Genomic DNA, 14,174 nt, shown 5'->3' on the forward strand with positions numbered 1-14,174 from the left:
ATTTGTAACTTTTCTTTGGAGAACGTAATTTCCCTTTTGTCATTGTAAGATATGTGAGTCTTATAATTCATAATATTGTATAAAAACTAATTTATCTAAGCCAATAGTAAATTTCTTCATCATATTATTAGTATATATACCTTAGTAAATTCTTAAACTGTTATGTTTGAACTCTACAATGTAAAATTCAGGGTATTTTCTCAAAATGAGGGAGAAAAAATAATTCTTCCTAATTGGAGATTGAGACGTATGGATATCGGTAAGTTAAAATAAAATATATTGTCCTACCACCCAACAAATTTGCCTAACAAGCAGAGTGGCCCCAACAAAGCTTTCGAGTTCTTTAATTATGTTGAGGTATAACCTTTAATCAACAAAGTTTTTTGAGTTCTTTAATTGTGGTGAGGTATAACCTTAAACACCACTGAGGATCCACACCCTCGATTTTTGGTTAAGGTTGTAAATTTTATTAAGCTAATGGTAAATTTCTCCATCCTATTGTTAGTAAAATGTCTAAAAAATCGGAGCCATTCTTTAGATTTCATAAACTTTTTGCGACCTACGAGTCCATGATTTCACCCAGTTTCCATAACTTTTTTTCCGACCCTTTCGTCCGTAAATTTTCCTTAAAATCACGATGACGGTAGCATTACCCGTGAGAGTATCTATCGCGTCTCGTCTCGTCTCGTCTCGTCTCGTCTCACTGCCCGAAAGCCGGTCTCGTCAAAACCCTAAAACAGATCTAGGGAAGGCGACTGGTCTACCCTCGCCAAGCTCGACGCTTTGTCCATCTCTTGCTCGATGAAGCCCTCGTCCTCGGCGGATCTGTAGCTGCTGATCCAGCCCGTTTCGCTCGGCGCGAGGAAAGCTATGGAGGGCCTGTGAAAACGTCTCGCGCTTCTTCGTATCTCGCCTCGATTTTGTCTCTCCGGGAACGGTCCCCTCGGGAACCGGCGGGCTCTTGTTCGCGGCCCAGCTATCGCGTCAGAGGTCGCAGGTAGCGTAAAGTCCTCTCCGGAATCGAAAAGTTCTTTCATTTTTGTCGGTAGGACTGTGATAATGTGATGAGAAGGAGCTTTCCCCCGCCCCCTTAATTTCCAATTGCATAACATGGTTGCTCGATCCTGGCTGCGGACAAAATCGATGGTAGAAAGAGGCCTGTCTTTGATTTTCTGATTGTAGTTTGGAGATTCGATGTCTTTTCGTGATACTTTCATTATTCATATAGAGTTGATGTATTTTTTATTCTCTACTTTAATTTGATGTATTGACGCTTTATATGCATATGTTTTGGTCAAATTTTCCATTTCAATTATCTTGGTGATGGTGGCAAGAGTTATTCTAATATTGTAACTTGCATTTGATTAGTGGTAAGTTGGAATTTTGATCCGCAAATGATCTCACTCCTACTGGATGATCTTGGCACTCGTAAATTTGCGTGAATTGAGCTCTGTATTGCCTGTATAGGACAATGATCGAGGAAGAAATTGTGTTCAAATAATGTAAGGTTTTTTGCTGTTGAGTCATTGTTATTTCTAGTAATTTGAGTCGGTCCTTCTGTTTTATTTTGTGAAACGACAACTGTATCTCATTTATATCTGTAAAAAGAAGAAAATTCTGTCTGGTTAATATTAAATTATGAATTGGCGGACATTGGAAATATACTGCTATGATGTAAGGCGGTTAGGAGCCTTCCTTTGATCTACCAGCTCACAACTCATTATCACACCTGATTTTTCCATGTTGCATGGATTAGTTGTAAGTTAGTGATTTACCGGCATGATACTTGCATGCGTCTGCTGATCTTGAACTTGAGTTAATTAGGTATGTGTTATTAATTGGATGATGTGTTGAATGCATTTTACTTTTCTTCTACGGAAACTTAAGTGTTTTACTATGACCCCTTTTATAGCATGCCACTAGATTTCCTTTTTGTTACTTTTTCCCTTAAGGATAATGGTTTTCTTTAGTGTTCACTCAAATATTTTTTTTGGGGGAAAACATTTGAACTCCTCACGTGAGATGTTTACATCTTTGGCTTTTTTTTTTTTTTTTTTAATTGTTTCTAATGTTCTTCTGTTTATTCATGCTGACTTAGGAATCTATTTGTCCCCTAACAAAAATGGCTGGTCAGAGGAATAGCTATGGGAAGCGGGCTCATTCTCAGTCTGACTATGCTGAGAATGGAGGAAGTAAAAGGAGAAATGGTGGTGATGATAGAGACCAGTTTGTTATAAACTCAGATGATACTGTCTATCGTTATCTGTGCCCAGGAAGAAAGATTGGAAGTATTATTGGAAGAGGAGGGGAGATTGTCAAGCAACTAAGGGCAGACACTAAATCCAAGATTAGGATTGGTGAGACAGTGCCTGGATGTGAGGAGCGCATTGTCACCATTTACAGCTCTAGTGATGAGACTAATGCTTTTGATGATAGCAATAATTATGTGTGCCCAGCTCAACATGCTTTGTTTAAGATTCACGAGAGAGTAGTTGCTGAAGAGTTGAATGGTGATGACGATTCTGAAGGGCAGCAAGTTACTGCCCGGCTTCTTGTACCATCTGATCAGATTGGATGTGTCATTGGAAAAGGGGGGCAGATAGTGCAAAATATACGCAGTGACACTGGTGCACAGATTCGCATTCTTAAGGACGACCATTTACCTTCATGTGCATTAAATTCAGATGAGCTTGTGCAGGTAAACAAAATTTCTCTTCCTGTTCTTCTGTATAGCGTCCTTGGTGCTCATTTTGAATTAGCCTTTGTAAAGCAATTAGATATAATGGTAACTAGCTCATGAAAGCAAGGTCAACTTCAAATTTTTTTTGGCCCATACAGCACTTGTAGGGATTGTTCAGTACTTTGATGCGTTAGAAAGTTTTTGATGCCGCCCCTTTTGGATGTAGGATTTTAATGACATTATTTACTTGCTGAATGATTTTAGTTAGATGTCAATCTCATCATTAAAGGCATGGAATATGCAATTTTTTCTAAAGTCAACTTTGTTTATATGCCATAGAACCTGTCGTCTTATAATCTGTTTTCTTTAGCAAGAGACATTTGTTGGCTCTCTTCTTTTGCATCTGCTACTTTGCAGCAGATGCTGTGATTATATTGATATGTCTTGTTTCATTAGCTGATTGAAGCTCATTAAGTTTTCTGGTGTTGGTTTTTAGATTTCTGGGGAAGCTGCAGTTGTGAGAAAGGCTCTCCATCAGATTGCATCTCGCCTGCATGATAACCCATCAAGATCTCAGCATTTGCTCACTTCTGCTGTTCCTAACATGTATTCTACTGGTGGTTCACTGATTGCTCCTACTGCTGGTGCCCCAATTGTGGGTGTAGCACCGTTGCTTGGTCCTTATGGAGGATACAAAGGTGACACTGGTGATTGGTCACGCTCCTTATATTCAGCATCAAGGGATGACGCTTCACCAAAAGAATTCACACTTCGCTTGGTTTGCCCGATTGGAAATATCGGTGGTGTCATTGGCAAGGGTGGTACCATAATCAACCAGATAAGGCAGGAATCTGGGGCAGCTATCAAAGTTGATAGTTCGGCAACTGAGGGAGATGACTGTTTGATTACTATCTCAGCAAAAGAGGTGAACTTCTACACTTGGCATCTTTTAGATTGTTTGTTGTATCTTATGGGTGATGTTACTAATTAGACCTAACAATTAGTTAAATTGTCTTTGTTGATTTAGATTTTCGAAGATGCATTCTCTCCTGCTATTGAAGCTGCAGTGCGTCTGCAACCAAGGTGTAGTGAGAAAATTGAGAGAGATTCGGGGCTCCTCTCATTTACAACCCGACTGCTTGTGCCAACCTCAAGGATTGGCTGTCTTATTGGTAAAGGAGGGGCTATTATAACAGAGATAAGGAGACTCACAAAAGCTAATATTCGCATATTGTCAAAGGAAAACCTTCCAAAGATTGCTGCTGACGATGATGAGATGGTGCAGGTAATAGAGTTAGGGAGTTTCTGCCCTACAGTTTTTTGAGCAGTTACCTGCTTATAGTATTAACAGATTGATCTAGTGACTATATAAACTTGGACCTATAAATGGTTGTTTTGCTTATTAGATTTCTGGAGATCTTGACATAGCAAAGGATGCTCTGGTACAAGTAACAACACGGTTGAGAGCAAATGTGTTTGACAGAGAAGGTGCATTGTCTACTTTCGTGCCTGTTCTTCCATACCTCCCTGTGCCTGCCGATGCTTCGGATGGTCTAAATTATGATAGCAGAGAGAACAAAAGACATCCACGGGGTCACTCCTATTCTAGTGGATATGGTGGTTCAAATGATCTAGGAGTTGCTGACAGTTATGGAGGATATGGTAGTCCACAGGTATTAAATCTGTTCAAAGTTCGATGCTTAGTTGCTGGGTTTTTGTAACGCTTGTGCACTTCTCATATTTGTAGTGGTTAAGACTTGTTAACTGTTCACTCATACTTTTATAAAAATTATGAGCAATCCTTTGATTTCAATTGTAGGTTGGTGGCGGCGGTAGTGTATATGGTGTATATGGTGGCTATTCTTCTGGACGTGCTGGCTCTTCTGGGTATGATTTCTTATTCTCCTTTCATGATCTTTCTAGGTTTTTAAGAAGGGTTCTTGGTATTGCTAACGTGGTATTGCCAGAATCTGTAGAGACTTAATTTGATAAATGTGGCTTTACTCTCAACTGGGCTTTTCTGGGGCGAACAGAAACACTCGTGATTTAGTTCTTTGTCGCTTGGGCATGGTTTCTTGGTTTGGGTTGTGGGCTGTCTTGATTCAAACATGAATTAGAACTCATATAATGTAGTGTTCTTCATTTTATCACTACAAGAAGGTTAAAACTCACCTAGTTGCTTCAATGTTTCATGATATCATGGGCATGCACTCTCTATTTCCTCATTAAACAAGCAGAGGTTGGATTAGCTCTATATAAATTCTCACTTCCTTTATTGATCATACCTTGTGTAGACAGGTTGAGAGACGCTTGTTAGTTTCAAGTAAACAGGTTTATGACCTTAATGTATGCCCCAACATGTGGACACTCTTACATACAAACACAAAAAAACTCTTACTGTACATCTAATTGGGGAAATTTGTAGACAAGAAAAGAGATTGATGGGGAAGATTTGAATTGTTTGGTGTGATTAAGTGGATGGAAAAGGAAAGGATTTGGATGAGTGCTTCCTGATGTATAAAGCCAGTTTTAAGTGAAGAAGGCCTCTCCTCGCAATACAGTCCAATCTCTCTACGATGCCAGTTCATCCTCCCAAAAGTGCAGTGATTTTGAGAATACTTGATCACTTTACTCATTTTTTTTTCAATTTTCTTTATTTCACTTTATCGTGCTACAATAATCTTCTACTACAACCAGAAAGGTTACTCCTCCTTAATCCTTTCTCTTCTTTCCACTGCCTCCTTGTTGAACACAGTGTTATAAGTTACTGTCAATTAAAACAATTCAATGACTAGTTATTCAATTTTTTTCAAAGTCTTTATATGGCAATGGACTTTTGATTTTTTTGTTGTGCCTGTGCATATATTGGAAGTAAGAGTAGTTGAAATTGATGATCTTACATTTGCAATATTCCCAATTCAAAATATTGGTATCAATAATGAGATTGTTTTTATGAAAGCTTATGCTTTCTCATGCCTTCACAGTTTGTTCTGTCCTTTGTTTGCTGGATTTTTATTGTGTGAGCGATCTGTCTGAGGCTTGAACTTTTTAACCTGTTTAGGATTGTCTGCTGAAATTGTCATGCCTAAAATTTGGATGATAATCAAACGTGAACACTGTTCAAACACACTGTATTTGATCAATAGGGCTCTTTTTTCTGTAAAGTCTAATAGAACTAGCCTCCATAGTTTGCTGTGCATGTCGTAGGATGCAAATTGCTGAACACTTCTTGCTGATCTGTTTATGCACCTTCCTCCTGATCTTTAGCTTCTATTTCCAGGGTATCTGGGCAGAACCCTGTTTCCCGCCGGAAAAGTTATGGTTACTAGTAATTGATGCTGAAAAATTGCAGGTAGAACACGTTTCCTTACCTGAAGGGACTTTCCTTTGAGATAGGCTAGTCACATCTATTTGACAATTTGCCATCCTAACCTTTCCAGTTTGCCTGTGCGTCGTTCTGATGTTCTTGCCTTTCCCGCCCCATCAAAACAGCTGATTTACACGAAGCCTGAAGTCAACCTACCGCTTTTTATTGATGAAGCCCCCTGCCTTAACCAGAAGACCTGATGAACAAGGATTTGTCAAATTGATGGCCTACCTTGATGCTTATGTTAATGAGGACCTACTTTATATGAAGACCATAATCCCTCTGAAATTTGCCATGCCTGTGACAATGAATTGACCAAGATCTTTGTGCTTCCAACAACCACTATGAGCAGCATGTCTTTTTCCAATGTTTTTTCCTCCTCTTGTTAATCAAAAACTTAGTCCAAGTTGCTTCAGTCCTGTGGTAGTTGTATGGAGTGGAGTGTTAAGTTTTATCAGATAATTCTCAGCTTGTGAAGATTATGGCAGTTTCACGTTATATGGTCCTACTTCAGACTTAGTATAATGCTGATGGCTTTTACAGCCTCCACTTTGCTTCCCTCACACAAAAAAGTACAGCCACAAATCCAGGCAAAAATGAGTATTATGGATCTTGGCCATATTGATATTGCAATTCCAAAATGATATCTTGAAGTACGTGAATCAGAAACAATAAACCCAACCCTCACTTTGCCATGGTTTAAAAATATCTCATAGGAAAGCTTTAACTTTTGGTCACTGCTCATGAGCGTTTTTTTGTGTTAGCATTTTGATTTTGCTTATATTTTATGTATTTTCCCCTTTCATGGTTGGAAAGTGGGGGTTGCCTTTGTGAAGAAAGAAGTAGAGAATAAAAGAATGGTTGCAAGTTGTGACTGCCCTTGCATTATATTTTTCTAATTGCCAGTTCCTTGATGCTGACCAACAAAATGGTTTTCAATGTGTGACATCAGTGCAAAGGGCTATTCTGAGATAGGGTTTAGGCTTATGAGATTTGCTTATGGTACTTGCGTCCTGGTGGGTTCATTCAGCTGATATTATATTGAGATTTAAAATCTCATAATCTTGAAGTCCTTTTACACTCTGGAATTGAAGCATCTCAGGTGGAAGCTTATGGCAATTTCTGGGTCTTGGGTTTAATGCCTCTGGAAAACTGAGGCTTTCGGTTCTTATAGGGGTACATAAGTTCATTGACATCTGATATGTTTAGTATCAGTCTCTCTTTCTCTCTCTCCAGTGGGTAGTGGATGATGTTTTCAATTGAATGAAATGTCTAATGCCCATAAGGCACTGTTCATCTACCCAGTGCTTCAGACGTCAGAGACTTGTCCAGGTATTGGCTTACGGTTATTGGAGAAGGGTTGGTTTATCTCTTCAGTTTATATGGATAAATTGTATATTTGGGTTGGGGGTTGTTTCTAACATTTTGTCTCATGACATTTGTATTACATTGGCAGGTCTCGTGAAATCCCCGAGGTACGGTCAGTTTTTTTTTTGGTTGTTTTTGGGGTGGGGGGTGTGTTTGGGGTTCAGGGGTCTGGTTAGTATTTACAGTGAAGATTTTCTTATGTTCTGTCTTTTGCTGACAGACGTTGGTTATGGTAGCATTAGGGGTAAGAAAGGAGATTGAGATAGGAAATGTTTTTGCTATTGAAAACAAAGGAGCGTGTTCTGTTGGAGGTGCAGCTTAGCTTGCCAATTTACTATTCTGTATGTAATGTTTGCGTCAGTGGTGAATTTCTGTATAGAGATACCTAAAATTAAATTTAGATTGTGTAGCGTACAGTCTTCTACTCTTGTCTCTAGGAATTTAGATAGCACAACTTGGACTACTCCGGTCTTTAATTCGAGCATTGTTAGGTGGAATTGCTTGGATTGTGGTGAAACTGTTGCAGTACTTGGTGTAGTACTGAAGTATTTATTACTAAATACATAAGTCTGTGTTGCACGTTGGAAAAAGAGGTGAATTGTTTGTCTAATATTGAAAAAGAGTATTCGTAATACTATCTTACATTAAGGAACAGAGGATATGTTTCCTGGAAATCACATCCCGTTAAGTTTGACCTAGTGAAACGAACCTATTTCCTAACAAAACAGCTGTAGGTGCTATGTCCAAATAGCATTGTCAGGCTGCTTGCCTAGCCTTCGGCCGTCTCTGGTTAAAACCCGATGGTTTGTGGGATGGAATTTGATGAATTAATCTTAGCATAATTGCAAATACAATACTATATTTGCTTGAACTCTCTTTAACTTAGAACTGGAACGTAATATCTCGAAGACACTCTTGGGTCTGTAAGATCATTGAAGAACATCCGCTAACCATTTGAACGGCTATTTGGATCAACCCGAAACAGCGCTACTATCTCTATACAGCTAAACGTATGCCGGTCGCTGGACGTTCAAGCAATAGCAAGTTTGATTGTCAATAAATCTTTGTCCACAGGTCCGGACGGCAAAATCTCGACTAAATCGAAATTGAAGAAATGATAAAAAGAATTTGGAAATCATATTTTTTAGAATGTTGTGTGATATTGTAATGTCGATGGTCCATGATATGAATGTCTTGGTCTGGTGCCAATATCGACAAAATGGGCATGCGATTATAGCAAAGGACGAGTGTTAGTCATGACGATGCTCAGGAAGCGTATTTGTTTTCTTCCCTGTGCCAACCTTTGAAGGTCCAAGTGCAGAATAAGTGAAGGAAGTCGATCGCGTACCTCCCCAAAATTACTCTGGGGAAGGAAATTAGAACGCTTTGCACATTTAATTTGCATTCGGTAGAACCCGAGTCCGAAAAGTAGCCTGGCTACACCTTACTGCATGCCCGCTAAACTTTCGCTCGGTTGTAAAAAACGCTCGGTCTTCTAAGAAAACCAATTTTGCTACCGAGAGCAACTCTCGCAACTTACAATTTGCCTCACATATTGGTCATTGGTCCCAAATATCGACAAGTTTGAGACATTATTATCTTATACGGTTGTAAAGTTGGTTGCACCATCGGGGATAATGACATTTGTATAGAATGCCATTATATCCATAGCAAATAGAATGGGAGGTTCCACAAACATTTTGTTTTGGTACATGATGGTATGCAAATGTAAGTGTCATTTGCCATAACTTACATGATGATCATAATATGCATTTGCATTGCTTCTTCAATTTGGTTCATATCGATGATCCTCCATTGTTTTAATGTGTTTTTATGTATTCATAAATTCTAAAAGTATGGAAACATTCGATCCATAGATGAAAATCTTTCATCTATTTCTATATCAATGATAACGATAGGAATATGGATGAGTATCATGAATCCGTCCGAAATGCAGAACCAGTGAGGAAAATGATATCATGCTGCACTGCCCCACATGTCTCTCCAATCCGAACGAAGTACACGAGGTAAACGCTGCAAGCAGAAAGTGATTCTGGCAAAAGTTGAATCTAGTTAATTTTTCTCACCTAACACAAGTGACTTCGTTTCAAGGGAAAGAAAAGAACAGCACCGACTGGTAAAAGCAAATCCTTCGGTACAAGTACGGAGGATAGAAAAGGGTAAAGGTGGTAAAGGTAAAACAGACAGAAACGTTGATTGGTCTTAAAAGGCTCATGAGACAGAGTTTGGTTGATGGGGATTGATCCTTGAAGGCCTTTTGAATTCTCTTTCGGTGTTTGAGGCCATGCAATGGTCACATCCAAACTCTAATCCATCCTCCCAAGTAACTTTGAGCTTCTCTACTCTTCTGTCCTGTGTAGTGTTTGAGTGATAAACAAGGACACAGATTGGACAGGTCAACAGAGCCTGCCATTTAAAAAAAAAAAAAAAACCAGAGCCTGCCATTTCCTGTGTGAATTATGTAGGCATCATTAAAGGCCATAGGTTTCACTTCCCTATGAAAGAAGAAGAAGAAGAAATACTCTTCTTACCCTTGTGTGTGTGTGTGCATATATATATATAAACTCCCTCGACACCGTCTTTCCTTCAGACCCGATTCGTCCATCTTCTGTCAAGAAAAGTCTCTGCTGTCCAATTGGCTTCTTTCTTTGCTTCTTCTCCTCTACCGTCTCTCTTTTCTGGCAAAAACTGCTTGTTTTCCAGTCACGGTGAATAGATAGGCATGCACTGTCTGATCATTCCAAAATGGATTGTTTAAATCCATACCTTATTCATGTAAAAGGGTCGTTGAATTAATTCCGGTGGGAAGAATTTCTGCTGCTTTACCTCCAGTCTGATTGGACCAGGCTCTGGAATGTTTATGTCTGTTGGGATTCGTGAAATATCCCTAGTTCATGCAATATAGGGTTCAAGAAAAGGCCCTGTTAACTTCGTGAAGGATCTGCATATTTTGCTTGATGCACTTATTCATCTCATGTCTTGCATGTGGGAATGAGTTCTTGCATTGCAGCCAAGGATGACTTGCCGGCACATGGCTCGAGTTAAGATTTATTATAACGATTTGCCATTTCAAAAACATTGGAGATAGCCAATACAATTATTATTGATCATATGACTTAATCATAGTTTGCCGGCAAGTCGTCCCTGGCTACATTGCCATCTCCTTTTCTCATGCTGGACTCATGATGATGACGACGACCAAGAGCATGTCGCACTTTTGCGGAGAATGAGGAAGCGAATAATGACAGTGGCATCAATAGGTTTGTGAAAAACTCCCCTTCTTCTCTTTTCATCCAATCATCGATTCAGTGTCAGTTCTAGTAGCTTGCTATTTTCTTTGCTACTAATATTTTGTGATGAAGAATTTACTGAAATGCGACATCATAATTAAACTTCAAAACCTACTGGTTTGAGGAACTCATAATTGCGCTTATGGAACTCTACTCTCTGGATCAACAAGGACAACCTGTTTGGGAAAAGTTAATATTTTTCAGTTCCTTATAGAGTTTTCAGGCATGAAAATTTGACATTCGGTTAATATCGGGGCAGGGCTCTTTGAAGAAAGACAAAGAACATCGAGTGTCTACATCTGTTTTGAATTTATAATGTCAAATACAAGATTCATTCTTCATGCTAGATAAATAGTTTAATACTGCAGTAGTAGATGCTTTGCTCATTATAACACGCAGCAGACAGACAGAAAAAAGGATAGCGTGGGTTTTTTCAGGGACAGAGAAAACTCTAGGGTTAATTAAGGTGGAAGTTATCCGGCACCACCACAGTATTCCGAGTTCAGCCAGTTTGCTTAAACATTGAAATTTCATGCTCCTCCAGAAGTTCTTTTTGCAGGACTCTACCATTTGCCCATGAGGAATGAGCTATTACATTTGTAAATTCTAGCATTCGATCATTCGGTGTCTATAAGAAATTCCTAATGTTGTTTTTCTAAGGAATCGAAATACCATTTGGCCTGAAGATTAACTTGTACATCTCCTTGCGGGAAGAACACAGTCAAATCACGGTTAACACAATTAATGGTTGGTTGGTTCCGCCAGTTAGTCAAAAAGTTGAAGCCACTATTGGGCACAGAAAAATCTAAAAGTGCTAACACTAAAAGGAAACATTAGCGCCTCACAATCTGATCCATCCAATCAGAGTCCACTTACAGCTTGGGTAAATGCATATCACCATCTCCGCACCTATATCAAAGCCTGAAATTTCAAGAAGAAGAAAGAGTATGGACCACTCACCAGCTTCACACCATAGTCAAAGAACTACCCATAAATCCGAAACCAGTCGAGTGCAACAAGTACAATGAAAGCTAAAAACCCTTTGATTCTCACATACAAATTAACGAGGGAAAGACACAAACAGGAAACAGCTGAGTCTGAGGCAACAACAATCATGACATAAGCAAAATTTTACGAGAGAAAAGAAGAAAAAAAGAGCTGCTGTTGCACCTAGAGACCACGAAATTAACCGAAGAAGCCGTGGATGATTCTTAGTTCATCCAAATGGCGAAGATCAAAGTGATATAAGACCTTCTTTAAGAAGGAGAGCAAACATAAGGATGAGGAAGCCGATGGTGATGCACTGAGTGGAGGCGACCAGCGTCTGAGAATATGCGGACAAGGTGATTACCGCGCCAACGGCTCCAATCAGAAGAGCACTCAGATTCCGATTCATTGTCGCTCTCCTTAATTTTCTTCTTCAAAGAGAGGTTTGCAAGATCTTTTTTGTACTTTGTGAGAAACCCATTTCCGTCCATTCGTGATATAGTCTCCAAGAACGAAAGTCAACTCCTGGTGGATATGGATCTGGACTTGGACTTTTTATTTTTGAATACGTCATCTATTTTGACATTTTTTAATCGCGGCTAGGATCAGCCCTTAAGTAGGATGTAAAAAGATCCAAATTTTTGTTCTTTCAATCAAATTCTTGAACTTTTGATGTGTCTAAGTAAACTCATGAATTAGCATAATTTTTGTAAGTCGGTCAGACTCCAAATCGGCTAAGTTGAAGTTGATGTGTTTGACGGAGCAAACAAGAATCTGATTTCGAAAGTTCAATTGTAGCGTTTACGTTGAGAAATCTCATCATCAAAGGTTGGGTTGTCATTTCATCTTTGCAATTTCTACTTCTGCAGATTAGCTGATGGTCCCCCGTGCCAAAAAAATCTTTTTCCACCTTTCTTGCATTGACGAACGTGCAGATCCAACTCCCCACATCTAGAACTAAAAGGACTTGATTAGGAATGTTATGCAAGCTCATGGACTTAATTAGATAGTTTAAGAACTTGATGTTTGAACGGGGACTTTTACCTAATGAAAATGGATTACTAAGGGTGAGCGATTAATGCATTTTGACTGCAATTTATACTATGATTTTGTTAATGAATGTCCCAATAATACTTAAGAAAACTTTGTAAAACACACTAACTATCCTCATGTTATGTGTGATCTTTGCTATAACGAATGAAGTATTCCAAATATTGCATATTGTGTCTATATATGTCTTTAGAATTCAATTTTCATTTTGGAAAATTTGCATCCACAATCCTCGAGGGAAAGCATTTTGTTTGCAGTATAATACCTGCTATAAAGGAATTGGAGTCTTAATCCTTTAATTTTTAATCGAAAAAATAGATCAGGAAGTCAAAAATTTCATGTATAGAATGCAATTGAGTCATGATCATTTTAATCTGGAATATTTGCAAAACTTTGTGAGAAAGTGCAAGTAAGTTCCTCTGTCATCCGGTCTCCAATTTCTTCTACAAGACAACTTCTAAGGTTGCCATGTGGACAATTTTTCAATTTCCTGAAATATTTTTTATTAACCAAGTATCTGTTTATTTAAGAAGGATCATATGACCAAAGGTACTCAAGATAAAAGTTAAGTACCAAAAATTTATTCTTTTTCCCCCAAACCTTTGGTAATTCCAAACTGCCAATTATCAACTAAGAGCCTGTTTGGGAACATTTATATTCCTTTGTTTTTTTGTTCTTTTTAAATTTATTATTTTTTTGTTCTTTTAAAAAAAAAATTTTTCTTTTTTCGGCCGGTCAAAGAACAAAATCCGTTTAGTAACACCAACTTCTTTTATGTTTCTTGGAATGAAAAAGTAGTCACGGAATAGATTTGAAATAAAAACAAAAAACAACAAAAAACAAAAAAAGTAACTTTTTGTTCTTGAGAATAATTTCTAAAAATAAGCCATTTTTCTTTTTTCTTTTTATTTTATTCTTCTCTCTTGTCGTGGCCACCATAGGCCACCTTCACCACCCGAGGCCAACGTTGACCGTTGGCCCTCGACTAACGCGCCGCCGCCGACCGTCGACCGTCAATTGGCGTCGCCGTCGCCGGTGACTGCCGTCGACCACCACCATCCTCCAACTATCAACTGCCAACTGCTGGCGCCGACCACCGCTGTCCTTCAACCGCCTACCACCGTTGCCTGACCATCGACCGCCACCGCCAACCATCGGGCGGCGGTGGGCAAGGGCAACAAGCAAAAAGCGGCGGTCGGGCGACAACAGGTTGGTGTTTGGCCGTTCATGAGCTAGAAGAAAAAACAAAAAAATACAAAAATTGGTGGATCGTACCAAACACATTCCTATTCTTTTTTTTATTCCAAGATAGAAATTTTTTTGTAATTACCAAACGCCTTATTTTACTCAGAAATTGTTCATGAGAATAGAAATAGAAAAAAAAAAACTATTTCTAAAAAGAAATTGTTGT

General features: G+C 38.8%; 1 protein-coding gene and 1 long non-coding RNA gene across 6 annotated transcripts; both read left to right on the forward strand.

Annotated features, from left to right (window-relative positions):
- Positions 1–667: 667 nt before the first annotated feature.
- Positions 668–7,912, forward strand: LOC104422005 (KH domain-containing protein At4g18375). 5 transcript variants are annotated; one of them, XR_001981892.2, is made up of 8 exons: positions 668–997; positions 2,099–2,698; positions 3,177–3,605; positions 3,708–3,965; positions 4,087–4,353; positions 4,500–4,567; positions 7,000–7,379; positions 7,504–7,912. XR_001981892.2 is itself a non-coding variant. In XM_010034205.3 (8 exons), exons 2-7 carry the CDS (start codon positions 2,123–2,125, stop codon positions 6,007–6,009), a joined length of 1,647 nt encoding a protein of 548 aa, XP_010032507.1. In that variant the 5' UTR covers positions 669–997; positions 2,099–2,122; the 3' UTR covers positions 6,010–6,032; positions 6,121–6,594. The 5 variants fall into 5 exon arrangements, 4 of the variants coding, with proteins under 4 accessions (XP_039159199.1, XP_018719701.1, XP_010032507.1 ...); XM_010034205.3 differs by lacking the exons at positions 7,000–7,379; positions 7,504–7,912 and adding exons at positions 5,961–6,032; positions 6,121–6,594 and having other exon boundaries at positions 669–997; XM_010034206.3 differs by lacking the exons at positions 7,000–7,379; positions 7,504–7,912 and adding exons at positions 5,961–6,032; positions 6,173–6,594 and having other exon boundaries at positions 669–997.
- Positions 7,913–9,952: 2,040 nt separating this feature from the next.
- LOC120289009 lies at positions 9,953–12,395 on the forward strand. Its single transcript, XR_005546944.1, has 2 exons — positions 9,953–10,476; positions 10,563–12,395. It is a non-coding gene; the product is annotated as an uncharacterized LOC120289009 (long non-coding RNA).
- Positions 12,396–14,174: the final 1,779 nt, after the last annotated feature.

This window comes from Eucalyptus grandis, chromosome 10, assembly GCF_016545825.1.
Source record: "Eucalyptus grandis isolate ANBG69807.140 chromosome 10, ASM1654582v1, whole genome shotgun sequence".
In the NCBI taxonomy this organism is placed as follows: domain Eukaryota; kingdom Viridiplantae; phylum Streptophyta; class Magnoliopsida; order Myrtales; family Myrtaceae; genus Eucalyptus; species Eucalyptus grandis.

Coding starts and splice junctions, on each gene's coding strand:
- LOC104422005 (XM_039303265.1), top strand. CDS start 2,123: ATGGCTGGTCAGAGGAATAGCTATGGGAAGCGGGCTCATTCTCAGTCT. Junction 2,699..3,176: donor ATTCAGATGAGCTTGTGCAG/GTAAACAAAATT, acceptor GTTGGTTTTTAG/ATTTCTGGGGAAGCTGCAGT. Junction 3,606..3,707: donor TTACTATCTCAGCAAAAGAG/GTGAACTTCTAC, acceptor TTGTTGATTTAG/ATTTTCGAAGATGCATTCTC.